The sequence below is a fragment of the Abramis brama genome, assembly GCF_963993115.1.
Source record: "Abramis brama genome assembly, chromosome: 5".
In the NCBI taxonomy this organism is placed as follows: Eukaryota; Metazoa; Chordata; class Actinopteri; order Cypriniformes; family Leuciscidae; genus Abramis; species Abramis brama.
In genome coordinates, this window is record NC_139967.1 from 8,095,613 (window position 1) to 8,115,909 (window position 20,297).

Below are 20,297 nucleotides of genomic sequence, written 5' to 3' on the forward strand. Positions count from 1 at the left end.
CAAAAAGGAGATTAATACACAGAGACATTTTTTTTTTTTACAAGATTAATAATAAATCACTAGACAATCATTTTTTACAATAAAAACAGTTCTGCACAGAACTTTCAAGAACTGAAGGCAAAATGCAACAGGATCAAACCAAGTAGGGCAAAAATAAAAGGTGTATTTATTTTTCTTTATACTTCCTCAAATCACAAAAATCACAAAAGGTGTGACAAATAGGACTTAAAATTACATAAAGAGAATTGAGATTTTTTTTTGGTTTTCACGGGTTTTTTTAAATATATATATATATATATATATATATATATATATATATATATATATATATAAATATAAATATATATAAATGTATATATATATATATATATATATATATAAGTTCAAGAGTATACCGCAAAAAAAGTCACAACTGATCCCCAACAAAACAAAGCTGCACGATAAATGTTTTCGTGATTCATAAAGGCACACAGAAACAGACAGGCTGCACACTGATTCGGCAGAAGCTATCTTACAGAGTTTTGCTTTTTTTTTTTCCTTTATTTTTTTTTTTTTATGTATGTATTTAAGATAATAGCCCATTCTCTCCTTGATCACTAGGTGGCCCCTTGCCAGATATTATAGGTGAAAGTAACGTGGAGTTAGTAAACCAAAAAGGAAGCAAGTGTGGGAAAGAAACACTTCGCAAAAGCCATGCACATGTGCGCACATCAGTATCAATAACTTAGTATCTAAGACATCGACTGAGCTCCATTTTCACAAACGTTCAAGTGCTATCTCGCTCACTAATTGCACAAAAGTTTGCATCATAGCGCATACAGTTCCAGGTAGACATTCTCTCTCATTTCGTCTGGGTCTAGCAGACGAGCGGAAAATATCTTATGACTGAAATGGATTAATAAAAGGTGCATTTCCATGGCTAGAGTCCCCTAATTTCCATATGGAATTAAACCTGACATTCTGGTTGAGCTGACTGATTTAGGTCATCTAAAAAGCTAATCTCGAATTTTTTTTTTTTTTTTTTTTTTTTTTAACACTGAGAGGAACATGGATTTTTAAAGAAGTGCAACCAAAATGTACAAGCAAAATAAAGGAGTGTTTTTTTTTTTTTTACTCATAATACTCTATATAAGAAATATGAGACCACAAAAGGTAGGTTATAACAAAAACCTGAGAGTCCAATAGCGGAATCCCCAGCAGTGTGGCACTTCCATTTTCTTTGTATAGAAAGCTTTTTAACAGTCATGCAAGGGCACAGTCTTATTGATACAAGGCGGCTGGGGGTGGACAGGGAAAGCAAAAAGACAAAGAAATATACAAAAAGAAAGGATGAATGCAGATGAGCAGAGCAGGCACTGTACGTTTATAATAAAGACATCGATTCGAAATTTACCAGTTATGATTGTTCTTTGTCCCTTGGCAGAAGTTCCTCTAAACCTAGCTAAGTGATAAAGTCCAGTTCCTAAAACGTGCATCTTTAGACTCAAAAACACCTGGATTTTGGGAAATACATTCACCTGCATAGCACTTGCCTTTTTTTTTTTTGCAGGTAATGTGGTCACCTTTTGGAAAGTGGTGTCGTAACATCTTCAAAGCGGCCTTTTTCTTTGGCTCTTAAGCAAATTTAACAGATTAGTCTCTTTTCTAAAAGTGATTAAGGGTTTATGATTGAGAATCAATGTACAAATTTATATATTTCTATATTCTATAACTGATTGGAGGAGTTAAAATGTACAAAAAATAATTTGATAAATTAATGAAAGATTTAAGCAATTTTAAGGGGTTATTAGTAAATACATATTTGCATTTATGAAAATATATTAAAGCCTTAAAAAGACACCGTGGCAAATTTAGAGCTCTGTGCACTTTGAGGAGATTGGCGATGCACAATGTGGATAAATGCTTGTCCACTGCATATATATATATATAACGATAGAGGAGATCTGCGCCCTCGTTCTCTCCCTGTCTGACCTCTGTGGGACTTCAAAATGGCTTACAGACACCTTAGAAAAGCAGCTTGTTGGAAATATTAACAGGAGGCTAAAAAGAAGCACGACACTAACACAATCATAGACGTTTCTTTTTACGTATCAGAGGACCGAGAGAAAAAGGGTTAACCGAGATGGGTCCATAACCACACACGCAGGCACACTTTCACACAGATGAGCAAGAAGAGAGAAGGATGAGATGCAGAGGAAGAGTGTGAGAGAAGCTCTACACATTTCTTCCATTGTCATGAGATTTGAAGAAAGCAGGAGGGCGCAGGAGTCAATGTTTTCAAATGGGGTCAGATGAACTTTGAAGGCTGCCTGTAGTTTTAGGGTTTAGGAAAAGGATGAGATAACAATGATGATGATGATGATGAAGACCAAAAGAGGACCACAGCGCACAGTGGTGTGGAGACAGAAGCATCAGGCATGATCGAATCCAGACCAACACCTACAGACAGAAAAAATAGGTTTAGTTATGGTCGAAACAAAACACAATGCAAATACACTTTACTTTAAGGTGTCCTTGTTACAGCGTAATTATATATTTAAGTACCGAGTAATATTAATTAACAGCATGCACTCACTAAAGGGTTAGGGTTTGGTTTAGGTTTAGTTGCATGTAATTATGTCTAATTTATAGTTATTTCTACATGCAACGTGTAACAAAGACACTGTAAAATAAAGCGTTAACCAAATTCCATCTGGGGTCCAAAATTGATGTTTGCAAAGTGCCAAAAGACAGTAAAAATGGGCTTTTCAGAGTAAATAAAACACATTAGCAAGTACATTAGTATTCAAAAGTTTGGGGTCAGTATGCAAGTAATCATACTAATAATATTCATGTTCTTGGCGCTGTTTTGTTATCCAGGAAGTGTAAAAGGAACAACCTCGGAACAGCTGCTCCCTCCCGAGAGTCATCTGGAAACATGACACGTCTTTACGCTACTGACACACACATTTATTTCTTTATTCTAATCACAATATCAATGCGTTTAACAGTTTGGGGTCAGTAAGATTATTATTTTTTTTAAAGAATTTTTTTTTTTAACTGATCAAAAAGTGGCAAAACACTTTTACATTGTTACGAATTATTTATATTTCAAATAAACCTTCTTTAAACAAACTTTCTATTCATGAAATAATCTTGTATTATGGTTTCCACAAAAATATTAAGCAGCACAACTGTTTTCAACATTGATAATAATAAGAAGAAATGTTTCTTGAGCATAAAATCAGCATACTAGAATGATTTCTGGAGTAATGATGCTAAACATTCATCTTTGCATCACAGGAATAAACTGCATTTTAAAATATACAAAAATAAAGAACAGTTGGTTTAAATTGTAATAATATTTTAGAATATTACTTTTTACTATATTTTGGATCAAATAAATACAGCCTTAGTGAGCATAAGAGACTTTTCAAAAACATTTAAAAAAATATTAGAGTCAGACCCCAAACATTTAAACAGTAGTGTACACTTCTTCAATTACAGTGCAAAGATATGTAGTCCTATTGGTGTGATACATGCATAGTATTGAAATGAATTTGCAAGTGTTGAACAAAAACAAAAAATGTCAAATGTCTTACATGTGTGCTACGAATCATTTAAGGGTTTAGAAATAGAAATAGAGCTCTTAAAGAGCTCAAAATTATTGGATCCTTTGCACTTGTTCATGGTTATTTTCCAGGTATGCAAATACACTCACACTTCTTTCTTTCACTATGTGATTGATTCTTTTGTCCATTTAACACAAGCATTTGGCTTCAGCAAATATTCAGTTTACCTGAGCGATAGGCTATGGTCTGAAGGCTAGTTGAAAGCGTGCAGTTTCTTGAAAGATCAGGTCTTTCAAGGTCTCTTTGGGCAAGTCATCCAGCTCCATTTCAAACTTAAACGGAGCCTCAGCAACAGGCTGTGAGAAATAAATAAAAGCATGGGATCATGGGATAAAATGCTTTAAACACAACTCTTTTGCTTAAACCTGTACAACAATATTATTCACTAAAGCCGTTTTTCAGTGTTGGTAGATAAAAGTCCTACACACAAATAGCAAATGATATTCATCAAGTACAGTGTTCAGTGTAGCTATTTGTGCAATAGGGCGGGTGCTTAACTCCATGCAACAATGTCATTCGTAATGTTTTGATGTAATAGACACAATAAGCATCAACAAAACTGCTGTTGTGTAAAAGGCACAAAAAATACAGAAAATGTACTGATCACACATGACAAGGTAGCATCAGTAATCTTGCATTCATGCTTAAACCTCCAATCGCTTCTTAACAGACACTCTATAGATAGTCAAGGGTTATTGTGGTCATGTGGCTAATAAAGTGCACTTCATAGTGCTCATGTTAGAAACGCTCAACCTTTGATCACCATAAAAGATATGAAAAAGCGGAGACCATGATGAAACTAGTAAGCAGAGGACAGCAGAATATAAGTTTTTACATTTATCCTTTACTTTATTAAAGTCAGTCACCCAGAATCCCAAAATAACTGTGAGTATATTAAAATAACGGTAGGGGACATGTTCGGTTCACTTAAGTCTGGTCGTGGCCACGACATATTAACCTGTGGGAACATAATATGTCAAGGCCACGATTCATTAATTGGTGGGAAGGTCATATTAACTCGTAGCCACGACATCATTTTGTCGAAGTAACGATATCGTTATGTTGTGGCCACGTGATGTGAAGTCATAGCCTCAAGATCCTATGTTGACGAGTTTAATGCATAAACAAACCTGTGTGACCATGACAACCTGGGATTATCAGAATTTGATATGAATAATAAATTAATGTAACACTTTATTTAAGGTGATGTAGTTACACGTTACTACATGTACTTTCTATAATAATAACAGTAAATTATGCATAATTAACTAACCGAGTAACTAACCGTAACTCTACAGTAAGTACATGTAGTTAATTAATATTACTCAGTACTTATTCGAGTAAGTACAATGTTACTACGTCACTTTAAAATACAGTGTAACCTAAATTTATATTTAATTTTGAATTAAGAATGACAAAAAAAATATTATAAATTATTATTATTAACCTATATTATAGGCCTACTATTATATTATATTGCATGATTTTGCCTATATTTGAATAAGGTTTGTTATTATCAATAAATGTTAAAAGACAAGAACATCAAATAATATAGGCCTACAAGAAAAAAAGTGAAGTCTTTTAAATCCATTAACAGATCGTTTCATTTTTAATATTTGTACATTTATATTTTTACTATTACTATTTACTAATATTGTTACGTACTTGCTAGGGATGCACCGATACCACTTTTTCCAGAACGAGTCAGATACTAATACTTTCATTTTTGGTACTTGCCGATACCTGTATTTTCACTGCATTTGTCATTTTTAAATATATTGGTTAGAGAAACCAAAAGAATATGAATCATATTAATTTTGCAATCATATTAGTTTGTTTAGCAAATGCATATTTCCTTTAGTTATTTTCATGCATAATGAAGCCTGCTAAAATGTATTGTATGAGCTTGTTACTATCACTGTTCCTTCTGTTGCTCTATCATATTTTATCTTTCATTTAATTGCACAGCACATATTTAGAGCTTCTCAAGCAGGACTCAGTGCTGAGGATTGGGTCAGCAGTTCAAATGTTTAGTAATAAAATAAGAACAAATAATCAAATTACAAATAGCACAAATAAATACAATAAAACAAGGAAAGGATAGAAATAAAATAAACAGCTGTTTTTGACCTGCAAACGTCCTGTAATAAATGTAGGGAAGCACTGGTTATACATTAATAACTCAACGGTTTATGTTTTACTTGCACATACAATTTAGTTTTAATCCGAACGACACACGTGTGCTTGAGTGAACGATCAGGAATAAAGAGCATGCAACAGAAGTGCTCTCTCTCTACCGTCAAAGTTAATAATACATGCTTCCTCGTTTTACTTTCTTTGCCATTGACATCCGACTGAACTACAAACTTTCCACTGATGTCTGTGAAAAAGTGATGCACTTGACAAGCTAGCGCGTATATTTTTTCCTACATACGTTTTACAAAAATTGCTATTATCAAGAGTTATCCTGCTGGAATGAAGAAAAAGTAGTAGTGAACTGACCTCATCTGAGGGGTCATAGTACTGTTCCAGGTACGGGTGAGCAAGTGCCTCCTCGACCTCAATCCTCTTATGAGGGTTAAAGGTCAACATCTTATCCAACAGGTCCAACGCTACAAGAAAACAGAGCCAAATATTTACACAGTAATCAAACCCAAATATCACATCAGTTCATTAAAAACAAACTTAGTAACATCTTTTAAAAATAAGTAGCACTAAGCACACTTCTGCTAAGCTTTTAATTGTTATAACCATAAATTCAAATACCAGTTGTAAAGTTGCTTGCAAGTCAATTGTGAGTATGCATACAGGCATTTAAGGTGGCTTTGCCTCCAAAATATGAGGACTAGTTTCCTTTAATCAAGGTGTGTGGAAGTGACCTCTGACCTTTAGGATCTGCGTTAGGAAACAGGCGGTTCCAGGGCACTTTGCAGCGGAGAGGAAGTGACAGCAGGTAATTCCTCGCCTTAATGTTGATGATGCAGTTCAGGTCCTCCTGAGTCGGGGAGCCCAAAATACCTACAGGACAAAGACAAGACAAATAAAACCGATTAGACTAAAGAGGGAGGAAAGGGCATAAGAAAAAAACCGATAAGCAATCAAGAGGATAAAGGAAAAGTGAGTATAGAAATTATGAAAATATAAACAAGGAGCTCAAGGGAATAAAAGCAAAAGAGAAAAGGGGAAGCACTCCTTTCTTTCAGATGTGCTTAGTTTTGTTGCATCACTCCTTGCCATCCTGGCCAGCTAAAACAACTGCAGCTTTCACAAGTTTTATACTTTACAACATCACTCATCACTAAAAGATTATCCTTTGTCTTTTGAAATATGAATTTGATATACTCTAACGTTGGTAAGAATGTGTGTTTTTGAAAGAAGTGTCTTTTCCTCACCAAGGCTGCATTTATTTGATCTAAAATACAGTAAAAATAGTAATATTGTGAAATATTATTACAATTTAAAAGAATGTAATTTATTCCTGTGATCAAAACTGAATTTTCAGCATCATTCCTCCAGTCTTCAATGTCACAGAAATCATTCTAATATGCTGATTTGCTGCTCAAGAAACATTTCTTATTATTATCAATGTTGAAAACAGTTGTGCTGCCTAATATTTTTGAGGAAAACGTAATATAGTTTTTTTCAGGATTCTTTGATAAAGAGAAAGATCAAAAGAACAGCGTTTATCTTAAATAAAAATATATTACTGTCAATTTGATAAATGCAATGCTATAAAAGTATTAATTCCTTTACCTTTAAAAAACGTTTTTTAGTGTACTATTAAAACAACCGCTTCCCGAGTCCAGTCACTCAAACCATTTATGAAAACTAAGCTGCAAAAATGGTTCATTCTGAAATGGTATTGACATCAGAACCATGAGCTCATTAACATATAACTGCTCATGTTTACATAACTATTCTGTAGCAGTGATTGATGACAATGTGACTATACAACATGGAGGTTAGCCAATCATAAAGGAGGTAATTTGCATGTGGAAATCTTTGAAGTACAGTAAGAAAAACAGCCTATAGTATTTAATTTGAAATTACTAAACAACAAATGCTACAATTGTAGAATATGGCACATTTAATAACCCAACTACAAGATGACACTTATTTTTGGTTGCTGTGGACTCCAATTTGAATATATGCAAGAAAAGAAGTGTTCAGAGAATGAAAGACGGTACAACAATAACCCAGCGCGCCAAGCTAATGTGCACACGCAATCTAAATGAGGAAATAAGTAGCGTTATCAACAGGGAAACATCTGCTCACACAGGCTAGACGGGTTCAAAGACACACATGTTAATGGAAGAAAGTGTTACTACACAGATTGTCTCTTCAGGAGCCATCACTATGGGAAAACACACCCTCAAACACACGTAGCAGCATGGACAACGTTATCAGCTCGTTGCAGGGTCAAAATCAACAGCATCTCTGACAGGAAACACTGAGTTTTAACTCATGCAACGGACGGAGAAAGGAAAAATAAAGAGAAGGGAAGCGACTGACATCTGATGTGCTTCAACTTGCAAGGGAAATGATGATTAAGCCTTCTTGGCGATAACCATCAAATGCTTATCTCAGTCTTACGATGCAAAACTGACCACAATGCATCATGTTTCAACCCAGAGATGAATGGCCTATGCTGAGCTTTTGAAGAGCGCTCAATGTGTATCAATTATTCAGAGTGAGTTGAGCATGTTTTCCATTACAGATGGACAGCTTTATGAAAACTGTGGGAAAAAATATATCTAAAAAAATATAAAAGTATATTTAGAAGAAGAGTTTGATTTCAATTCACACAATGTAGAGTTTAGTACTGAATATGTCCCATGTGATTTAAGTACTCACCTAAACATCAACAATCCACATGAAAAGTTCGTAGTTAGATCTCCATGATTTGGGGTAAACTCGAATTGCAATTTTTTAGATAAAAATTGCGATTATGATTTAGAATGCAATAATTTTCAATTAGCTCCAGGTTTGCTGTGCTTGTCTATAGGACTGCAAAATTTGGCTAAAAATGTACCAATATGACTTTAAAATAATAATAATAATAATTATTATTATTATTATTATTATTATTTAAATGTATTAAAATAAAAAATAAGAAAAATATCATTATTATTATTATTTGTTTTGAATAAAAAAGTAAGAAAAATATAATAATAATAATAATAATAATTGCATAAAACTAATATTTAGTCTCAATTTCTTCCACTTAAAGCATCTCCTTTGTTGGCAACAGGTTTATAAACGCTATAATACCCAGGAAACCTATCCGTTAGAGTTCCTATTCATCTCAAAGCAGCTCTGGAAGTACGTGACTTGAAATCTACAGCTTTTTGAGTTCCAATCAGCTATAAATGTCATGTGACTAAAGACACTATACTTACAGGTAAATGACATCATACACCCAAACCCTTTACTAGTGGCTATTCTGAGCTGTGACGTCAAAGGCTGCATGCAGGGAAATATACAAAGTCCACCGGGATGTTTACCTAAGATGTGGTTAAGCTGGTCCAGATAGTGTTTCCCAGGAAAGATGGGTCTATTCGAAAGCATCTCAGCCAGAATACAACCAACCGACCATATATCAATGGACTTAGTGTAACCCTGAGAGAGAGAGAGACAAAAGTGTTTTTATAATGCATTTTGTGGGGGTACATAGTAATATGATATGGCGATCTAGGAAGTATCATGGTACATGAATATTGTACCATATTTAAAATCATTAATTTCATTTTTGTGTGAACTATTCTTATAAGAAGAAAAAAAAAAAACATCTGTTTAAATTCAGGGTTTTAATCATTAACTAAACAAAAAACAAATCTATGTAAAACATCTTGTTAAGTAAAATGGTAACACTTTACAATACGGTCTCATATGTTAACATTAGTTAATGCATTAACTAACATGAACTAACAATGAACAAACTATTTTCACAGCATTTATTAACCTTTGTTTATGTTAGTTAATAAAAATGTTCATGTTAGTTCTTAGTGCATTAAGTAATATTAACAGATACAGCTTTTTATCTTTAAAGTGTCTCAGTAATGCTAAGATTGTGCCAAGATATGCTGTAGAAGTATTAGTGTTCATTGGTAGTTCATGTTAACTAATGTAGTTAACTAATGTTAACAAATGAAACCTTATTGTAAAGTGTTGGCAAGTAACTGTAATAAGTTTAAGTTCAAACACTAAAATTACTTACTGAAAAACATTAAAACAATTAAAACTTACAAATAAGTTAAACCTAAATAGTAATATAAAAACTAATTAAAATGACAAAAAAGCACATAAAATTATAACCTAAATTAAAATGAAAACTAAAAATATAAAGATAAACGCCAACTTAAAATTTATAATGGTATATATGTCTTCTAACTAAGGATTTGAACATTGAGTAATACTTCAGGAAAGAGAATACAAACATGTCATTAATACACAGACATTGCCAGAAACCTGAATTCATTTCTTACGAATGTAATGGCCGAACACCAAACTGCTGACTGACGGTCGCACAGAGCAACCAAACAAACGCTTGAGACAACACCTCACCTTAGAATTGAGCATAATCTCTGGTGCGCGGTACCAACGTGTAGCTACGTACTCCGTCAGGAAGCCGGTGTGGTCATGGTCTGGATCGGCCACCCGGGCGAGCCCAAAATCACAGATCTAAGATCAAATAAGCAATAACAAAGAGGTTACAGACATATGTGAATATCCATCGATATCCTAGCTGAGCCTGCTGTGAATTTAATTCAATAATGGTATGATGTGGTGACAATGGAGTTAAAGGTTTAAAGGTAGGGCTTGACATTAACACCCGCCAAATGCAGTGGCAGTGTAACTCAGTCACTCCTACTAGCCACTTTAGCTGGTTGAATTTTATATATAGAACATACACATTTTTCAATTGTCGTATTTTAAAGGCATCTGAAATAAAGTAAGTGCAATCAATGTAGTGTTTTAAAAATATAGATTTTTCGATACTGAAATATCTGAAACACTTAATACTCATTTTCCGCAGAATTGATGCACAATACCAGCTGTGCTTTCTTGCTCTCTCACGATTCTCTCTGACAGCAAGTTGACACATAAACCCGCCTCCCTTCACTCACTCATTTAATGTGCTCTGGATGAATATTGTTGGTGTAACAGGGCTTGAATTTCAGCGTGAGATTGCACATAATTTTACTAATTCCCGCACACCCAAAATGCGGCACATAAATCCGCGCGCGTCTCGGTACTAAATTGAGTTCGTTTTCAATGCTTATTGCGATTAAACTGTCAAATACACAGAAAACAATGTCAAAAAGCTGGCCTTGGCGAGTGTTCACGTAAACAGTCAGTTATGTTTAAGTGAATGAAACGGGTGAGAAAGAAAACGCATGTTTAACAGTATAACGGGGTCTTAAAGTGACAGCCGCCTAAAATACCTGCTGCCAAATTATGAGATAATGTTAAAAATATCTATATGGTAATTTTTCCCCATGGTATAATGTCAAAATTGTGGCCAGTGAAAATGCTGAGTGGCTAGTAACTTTGTAATCCACTAGCCACAGTGGCTGGTGAGCAAACAAGTTAATGTCAAACCCTGTTTAAGAGTGTTATTTTTCCTTTGTTAAATTACTTTCTCATACTATGTCTGAAACTGCAGAAAAATCTAAAATGACTAACTTATAAATAATCTAAAAAAAAAAAAAACCTTTACATATAAACGTATAAAATGTATTATACAATTATATGATCCAAACTTTATTTAATTTCATTTACATTTATTATACAAATATTTGATCATTTTATTTAATTCCATTTACATTTTTAAATGTTGTATGGACAAGCTGTTTTGTGAAATGTAATAGCTTCATATTTAATATTTATAGAAAATAATATTAGTAAAATGGAAATGATGTGCTTTTTTGTACAAATGACAGGTGTAGCGTTCTGAAAACATTTGTTCAATTCCATTTGGTGACGCAGAAATGGCACACAACCTTTAAATGTGTTTAAAATGGCATGATGGCTTAAAAACGCAGTGTGCTTCACCTTGAGGTCACAAGTAGTGTTGAGCAAAAGGTTAGATGGCTTCAGGTCTCGGTGGAGAACGTTTGCCGAGTGGATGTACTTCAGGCCACGCAAGATCTGGTACAGGAAGTAACAGATGTGGTCATTGCTCAAGTGCTGCGTCTTCAACAGCTTGTATAAGTCTGTCTCCATCAGATCCTGTACAATGTAGCTATAGTTTGTCAATGTCAAGGTCAAACACAAAGCTTGGGGTTCAGAAAAGGTTGCATATAAGAGCTGATAAAAGCTTATGGTACATTCACACACTTAGACTGGAGATCTCAGTATGTGCAGCCAGTTGAAGAAACGCATTACATTTAATGTGAGAATCTTCTCAACCTTTTTGTACTTTAAATCAGATTTCAAAATAATTCATGTTCTTACTTTCACCATACGCAAATTCTACAGATTAAGTCTGAAATGACCCATCTATCTAAAAGGGTTTTTGGGGTTTTATTCAATGTCTATAAGCTTTCAGATATCTACACTACTGTTCAAAAGTTTGGAGTCAGTGTTTTTTTTTTTTTTTTTAACAAATGAATAGATTTAAGGATGCATTAAATTGATCAAAAGTGACAGTAAAGGCATTTAATGTTACAAAAGATTTCTATTTCAAATAAATGCTGTTATTTTGTCATAGAAAGAATCAAAGAATCCTGAAAAAAAGTTTAAAAAAGAAATAAAAAAAATTAAACTGATTTAAACTGATAAAAAACTGATTTCAACATTGATAATAAAAAGAAATGTTTCTTGAGCAGCAAATCGGCATATTAGAATGATTTCTGAAGGATCATGTGACACTGAAGAGTAATGATGCTGAAAATTCAGCTTTGATCACATGAATACATTTTATTTACAAATACAGTATATTAATATTCATAAAATATATTATCCATATGTTAAAATATAAAACACTCAAATTGTAATAATATTTTACTATATTACTATATTATTTTCGATCAAATAAATGCATCCTTGGTGTGCATAAGAGACTTTTTTTATATATATATAAATCTTTTGAACGCTAGTGTATATGCCAGTTAATCCTAAAATTTGACCTTTTTTATATGCGATTTATTCCTCAAAAGTGCAAACATGTAAATGGAATCACTACAGAACTGGAACAGTCTTATAGAACAGAATCAGATTTAGTTAAACAGCTCTCAGTTCCCATGCCTACTAACAATGATAAGTAGTAAATCTTTGTTTATTTCAGGCTTTGACAATCTAAAAGCTCCTGGATATTTAAAACAACCACCACAACAACAAAAAAGCACAAGCCTTTTGATATGTTCTGTATTAATTTCAAAAGGAAACACAGAAGTACAAGAGAGAAAATTGTAAATCTGGTTTCTACTCCCTTCAGCAGCTCTGGCGTGATGCGAATCACACAAGAACAACACAGCGATTAGATCATACAAAACTACTCTCACTATCCACACGCCTACCGATTATTGATTTCAGCCCTAAAATTAACTCTTTACTAGAGATTTTTGCATAGTCTCAGCCTACACAGTTGGAAAAGATCGTTGTTTGTGGCAGAGGCCGTATTTTCAGCCTGAACATGTATATTTAAAAAGCTGAACTGAAAAATTGAATGAATTTGAATTTAAATACATCTTAATATAAGTCTCTTTTTGCTTTAATGATGGCAACATTTGAACTGATAAACATAAAACCTAATGATCATGAACAAAAAAAAGAGCAGCTGACTGTACAAAGAAGCCACATGATCATTGTCACATTTACTTATTTGATTATTTACTTAGAAATATTGGTAACACTTTACAATACGGTCTCATTTGTTAAAGGGATATTTCACCGCTGGAAAGATGAATGTGTATTTAAATTGGGTCATTTATGTAGTAGAAATGTGAAATTAATTTAGAAGTTGGTGCCTTCTAGACTGAGAAAAGCCAGAAAATGTATTTTTGGCTCATGTGGATGAAAGACAACAACTCCCAGAATGCACTTGCTTCACTGCCCTACGAGGCCACTCCCACGCCACGCCTACCGGTTACAGAGGGCAGTATCGGAAGAAATGATACAACTAGGCTACTAGTTGACTCGAAACTGAAAAGACAGCGTTTTATCGTGAGATCCCCCCTGTGGGCGGGTTGAAAACATGCGGAACGAGCTCCTCCTACTGGCTGTAGTCTCTCGCCTCTGGCCAAAAAAGCCTACGATGACACAAAATTACGATTTTTGCGTCATCTGAGGTTTTTTTCCAGACACACAATACCGAAATCTCGTCTCAGGAGGACATGAGGGAGGGAAGCACGGCCAATCGAAAATACCACCGGGTTTCTACTGATACGAAGCTTAATGCTAATCGGTGAAGTATCCCTTTATCATTAGTTAATGTATTAACTTACATGAACAAACCATGAGCAATACATTAGTTACAGTTTGTTAATCTTTGTTAACTTTAGCAAATAAAAATACAGCAGTTCATTGTTTGTTCATGTAACTACATTAACAAATACAACATTTGATTTTAATAATGTATTATTACATTTTGAAAGTAACATTAACAAAGATTAATAAATGCTGTAGAAGTGCAGGTCATTATTATTTCATTTTTACTAATGCAGTTAACTAATGTAACTTTATTGTAAAGCGTTAGCACTATTTCTAAGTAAATTAGTGACAATGCTCCTTTGTACAGTCAGCTGCTCTTTTTTTGCTCATGCTGCATTGCAAAGTTGTTTCGAAATCCTAAAGTGTTGTTTATTTCCAGGTTAAAATAAAAAGGATACACGTCTTTCATCTGGTCGATGGTGGGTGTGCGGATGATGTCGTTGATGCTGATGATGTTCTCGTGCTTGAAGCGGAGCAGGATTTTAATCTCACGGAGTGTGCGCTGACAGTACGTCTGGTGCTCGAACGGACTGATCTTCTTTATCGCCACACGCACTTTGTTATCACGATCATACGCTGAGCTGAAAAGAAGCAAAAGAGGAGACATCTTCAGATCAAGCATCTGAAATCAAAAGCAATCTCTAGCACTAATTTTGATCATGACTTGTCTTGAAAAGAAAAATGGAAGAAGAAAGAAAGCAAAGTGGAGCAAGTTTGTAGTTGTTTTGCTAATTGCATCATCAGGTTCTGGTTTATGATTTGACGGTTTTCTTAGGGAGAAGTCACAATGGTATAAACTGTGGGTCAAAACTTCTGACGCTGCCAGAATTTCAGCAGATTTTGGCCTAGGATCCGGGGAATATTTTAGGATTCTCAACATTTGTCTCAGACAGCCAAATCGTGGCCCAAATAGTACAGTGTGAATCCGGCTTTAGTTACAAAACATAATAGCTCATTCATCAAAGAATAAAAGACTACTGCACAAAAAATATGACATTTTTACCAAGTGACACCAAGTGTCAAGTACACAATATAAGAGGTGTAATACAGTGGAAAAGACAATGTGAACGTAGATGGACTTTTTAATTTTGGGCACTTCTGCTGACTTTTAGGACTTTAGAAAAGTCTCTTTAAAACAGCTACACAATGTAAATGTGGACAAAGGGTCGTAGTGGAAATTATGTTTGAAAGACTGAAGAATGATCATATATAATTTTCACGCAATACATATTTAAAAAATGGCTTATGATTTTTTCACTCTTTGTTTAGGTTTATCATAGATTTTTTATTTAAAGTACAAATATTTTTATGATGATTCATATTTTAAACATTTCAGAAGTAGCAAAAACAAAAGCATGGTTTGAAAAAAAACAACCTTACAAGACAGTTATGACCTTCATATATGTATATTAAAAAAAAAAAAGTTTCATTAATAGATAAATCAACCAAACATTCAGATACAGATACTTTGTTTAGATTTATCATTTTTCAAAAATGTAAAATAATGCTAATGACGCATTTTCATATTTTGAGCATTTAAGAAGTTGCAAAAACATAATGTGACCTTCACGTAAAAGAAAAACGTAACTTTTTCAAAAGTTTTCAAAAGGAATAATAATAATTATATTTTTAATGGATTATTTTTTAACTAACTAACTAAGTTTTCAAAAGGAATAATAATATTTTTAATGATGGATATTAATATTTTAAGCATTTGAGAAGTTGCACAAAACCCCCCCCAAATGTTTAAAAAAACATTTCCAAAGACAGTTTTAATGTGACTTAAGTTACCTAGCTAAAGTTTTCAAAAAGAATAATGATGATAATATTAATGATGGATTTTAATTATTAAAAAAAAAACTTTTTTAATCAAAACATTTTTAATTAGACCATATAAAATAATAATTTATTACATTTATATAAAGTTACTAATAGTTCAAATAAATAAATAATTAATTTTCCAGTCAATCACCCCTAACTTTTAGCTAAACATGGCTTTGCGTGCGAGACGGTGCGTCACTCTTCTTCTCACATAGGCTTCATGAATGCAAAGAAACTGAAGATGTAATCTCAACTTCATCGTAATCATGACCTGATTCCAATGGTTTCTCTGAACCCTCCGCACTGCTGACACATTGTTAATGCCAAATCTGTGTCAGGTGCAGCGATACTGCAACATCTGCACCATTTTCTCTTGCACAGCAGAAACATGGTCAAGCAGGTCAAAATTTATGACGGAACGGCTGCATTTAAACTTGCATTTTTCACACAATGGCTCAATATGTCTGGAGTTTTTTTGTTGTTGACGCAGATTTCGATCTTGACAAGTGTAAAGTTCACGGATCGAGCATCTGGCTGGCACTGTACACACCACACTCTAAAGGGCAGAAAGTGGAGAAATTACACAGAGGTTAAGAAAAACCATCAAAGAGAGAGAGAGAGAAGCAGAGATGGAGAGACATAGCAAGACAGCAAGAAAAAGGGAGAGAGGCATGGTTTCCACGGAGACGGACAGGCGAGACTTTGTGGTTGGGAGTTATGCAACAGGCTGTTGCCATGGTAATGTGAAGGAGGGGGGCGGAGACAGGCTGAACGTTCGTAGTGAATTTACACAATGCTCTGACAATGCCAGATACCCTTGGTGCGAAAGAGGAGGGGGAAAAAGACGCTCCAATGGCGTGCTGTCATGCCACCAAATAATAAAGATGTCTATAAATAAAGCAGGGTCTGCGTGGAAACTGTGGAGGGGAATGACTGCTGCATGTGAACATCTTGAAGACTGAAAATCAGCACAAACCCTCGGTTGAGGTGTAGCTGAAGATCTGTTTGAAACAACTGGACGAGGAGGAAAAGCAAAGCCACTCAAAAAGGCTTTAGTATAACTGCTTTAACTTATGAACACTGTGTGATTTGGGTAAAGCTCATTTCAAGTTCAGATTTTTTTTAAATCATAACAACAATGATAATTAAATTTAATTAATTAAATTATTTGACCATTCCAATTATTTACGTTGTGACTTCATCATGATTGTTAAACAAGCACACAATTCTCATTAACATAATGGGCCCAAAAGTTTTTTTAATAATTTTTTTTAAAAATGAAATCAGAAATCATCTGACGTTAAAGGCAGTGCAACTAAAATTACAATGCATAAATACCAGGGCTATCCCCGACTAAAGATTTTTCTAGTCGACTAGTAGTAATTAATTTAAGCCATTAGTCGACTAATCACACGTTTATATTAATTTAATTACTTAAATATATACTGGGGAGGAATACTAAACCTTTAATATAGGCGTAATATGCCTATTTCGCGCTCAAGCGAATGCATAGCTTGTCACAAAGAACTGGCAAAAGTAGCGGATGATTATAAATATGTCGGAAAAAAATAGCAAGGAAACATTTAATTGATTTAATAAACTAGTGTTTTCTGAGTCAGTGTCGGCCGCAAAGATGAAGTTGACGATGCTGACTCGCCATCTCCGCAGTATAGTGGACGAGCCTTTAGAGAGAAATGCACCTTTCATACGGATTACATTATACATTACATAATCAGAGTATTTGTTTTCCATTTGAATTGGTTCGTTCAAAAGTAGACATTTCAAGTTCTTTAGATAGGCCTATATTTCTCATGTTTGTGACGCAGGTAGCCTAGTTTCCGTTCATTTTTGTGACGCGCTCCAGTTCACGGAGATCGAGACGGCAGAAAGAGCATATTCTTTTCCTATTCACTTTACAAAAGCACAACATTTTATTGTTATTGCGGGTTTACACAAATAAAACCCTCTACAGTTTTGAATGATTTATTACTCTCATCTGTATGACCAAAAATGATGGAGTATTTTAAGTTGTTCCGCTGTTTTCAGGAAAAAATGCAAGTGAATGCGCCGGCTAATACTTTAGCTTCAACACTCTGCACAAACACTTGGATATGCGCTTAATAATAGCACACATTTATCTAGGTTAACGTTAGAGCGAGCAGGCAAGTTAAGTTGCTACTTAAGGCAATTAAATAAATAATAATTAAATAAATATATATATATGCCATTAAAATGTTTTGCATTGGGACATTTTTCATACCTATTAAGCACATTTTTCCACCCCAAATTCTCATTACCACAACGGGTTCAGAAGTTGTTGTTTTTTCAAACCATATTTTATTCTAATAAAATCAGCAGACGTTAAAGTCAGTACAACAAATATAACAATGCATAAATACTTCATAATTTAATGTGGGTTTTTTTTCACATTAGAGTAATGAGAATGAGATAAGTTGCATTACGGTAATGAGAACGGGAAGGAATGTGCTTTATTCATATCAAAATTAATTAAAATATAAATGGATAAATTAATAAATAACAATAATCATAAAAACAACATAAATAATTAAATCACGCTTTTTGCCACAAAATTTAATTACCATAACATGACAAGAAGTTATTTTAATGAAGTTATTTCTTACAGTACTGAGATAATTTGCATTACATTAATGAGAACTGGGAGTATATATTTAACTGTCATTAAAAAAAACATCATAAAGTATCCAAACCCTAAAAATTACTTTCATTTGGTTTTGGGGTGAAACATAACCCAGACAGTTGCTCTGTTTCATAAGATTCACCAATTTAGATGTGTTATGCAATATGGCATTATCTATGTGTTTTACATGTCTATTTGTGGATTCATAAGATCCTTTTAGTATGCTTCTTCAAATACTTAAAGAAAACAGAGATGCTTCTATTTCAATGCACCTTCTGAGGGTGAAGGCGCTTCTAAAGCTCGTCGAAATGGGGCCGGGACACCACAAGGCTGGATAATCCTTTCTTTTCTGTTCCTAACCCAGAACGCCTGCACATTTACATCTGTGCCAATAAGAAGCTTTTCACATTCTATAAACCAAAAAATCTTAAAGACATTAACTAGGTTGAACGGTTTCACCATTCTCTGGAGACTGAACAAGCGGATCAAACAGGCCTTACTAGCCAAAAAAATAGCTTTTTACATTTGAAGAAGGAAATGTGAGGGGAGTTTGCCAGGGCAAAAGTCATCACCACAATGCTACAGGTTCACTGGGGTTCTAAATAGAATCCTAGGGTTCTTGATTCAATTTCAAAGAAGTTCCAAAAAGTTTTTTTTATATAAGGAGACATGCCTTTAGCGATTGCATAATACTTTCATGTTTAACCTGCATATTTTCAATTCATAAAATGTAAACAAAATAAATGAATTAAAAATTAAGAAATTTAATTAATTAAAACTAAATCCATAAAATAATTCCATATGGGAAAAGGTATGAAGCGCCAGACAGAACACTTAAGGTTCTATATTAAGGGCCAGATTTACTAAACACTCAGGGCAAATTACAGTGAGAGTGCAAAACCATAAAAACACAGATGGGAGTGGAAGTTCTGAGCGTGATCCACTGACGACGTGCAAAATAAAGAACACCGATGCAGTCGGATCATTTCCATAATGACTATGCAAGAGCAGCGCAAATTAGCATCTGGTTTAAGACAAGGTTTTTTTGGGGGCAGTAAATAATGGTGCAAATACCAGTAAAATTGACAACTGCAGACCTTCACCTTGCATGATTCATTTAAATACTTTCCTCCCATACATTTTGTGTCGGAAAGGGAAACTCCTAGAAATGCATATACAATACCGTCAGCCGCAAAAATAAACCTGTCCGCATTTTTCAAATGTTTGTCTTTAGTAAATCCTGACAGTAGTTTTTTAATGGCAAAAGAAGGTTTGTGCTGTGTCAAGCTGTTAGTAAATCTGGCCCTAAGTGTTTATACTATAAGCCATTACTAGAAGTTTATTAATGGTTGTACCAATAGAGAAGATTGCCTTCGAAATTTGGCAAACACGACTAATAATAAATTTACCATCTTGATTTGCAACAACTTTTTACTAACGTGAAACAAGTTATTTTCCACCCTGATATGGGCATGTTCTTGACATGCCTTGTCAAAGTCTGCAAAAATAACCAACAATGCAAATAAGAACAAAATTAAGCGCTCTCCCTCTCTGCTTTCTTTCGCTCTCTCATTTGCCTGCTCCTTCTGACACTCCTCCCAGTCAGACTGGTTCATGTGACGGCGGATTGACGTCCTTGGCAGAAGGGTTGCCATGGAGACTGGCACCGTGGCAGAGTTTGGCACGGAGGCACGGCCCAGGCAGTAGCCACACAGCCTGCACTCAAACAGCGTGTATGTGTGTGTGTGTAAACGCAGGCATGTGTGAGCTTG

The 20,297-nt window shown here is 34.3% G+C and overlaps 1 protein-coding gene across 1 annotated transcript in view; it reads right to left on the bottom strand.

Moving 5' to 3' along the window:
• Positions 1–555: 555 nt before the first annotated feature.
• Positions 556–20,297, bottom strand: part of mapk1 (mitogen-activated protein kinase 1) — a 28,977-nt gene continuing 9,235 nt past the window's right edge. The window contains exons 2-9 of the mRNA XM_084113963.1: positions 14,444–14,626; positions 11,667–11,856; positions 10,176–10,292; positions 9,116–9,230; positions 6,498–6,629; positions 6,114–6,223; positions 3,779–3,907; positions 556–2,439 (exon numbers count right to left, since the gene is read on the bottom strand). Of these exons, the coding sequence (XP_083970089.1) occupies positions 3,791–3,907; positions 6,114–6,223; positions 6,498–6,629; positions 9,116–9,230; positions 10,176–10,292; positions 11,667–11,856; positions 14,444–14,626 (964 nt within the window). The 3' untranslated portion in view covers positions 556–2,439; positions 3,779–3,790. The remainder of the gene's footprint in view (positions 2,440–3,778; positions 3,908–6,113; positions 6,224–6,497; positions 6,630–9,115; positions 9,231–10,175; positions 10,293–11,666; positions 11,857–14,443; positions 14,627–20,297) is intronic.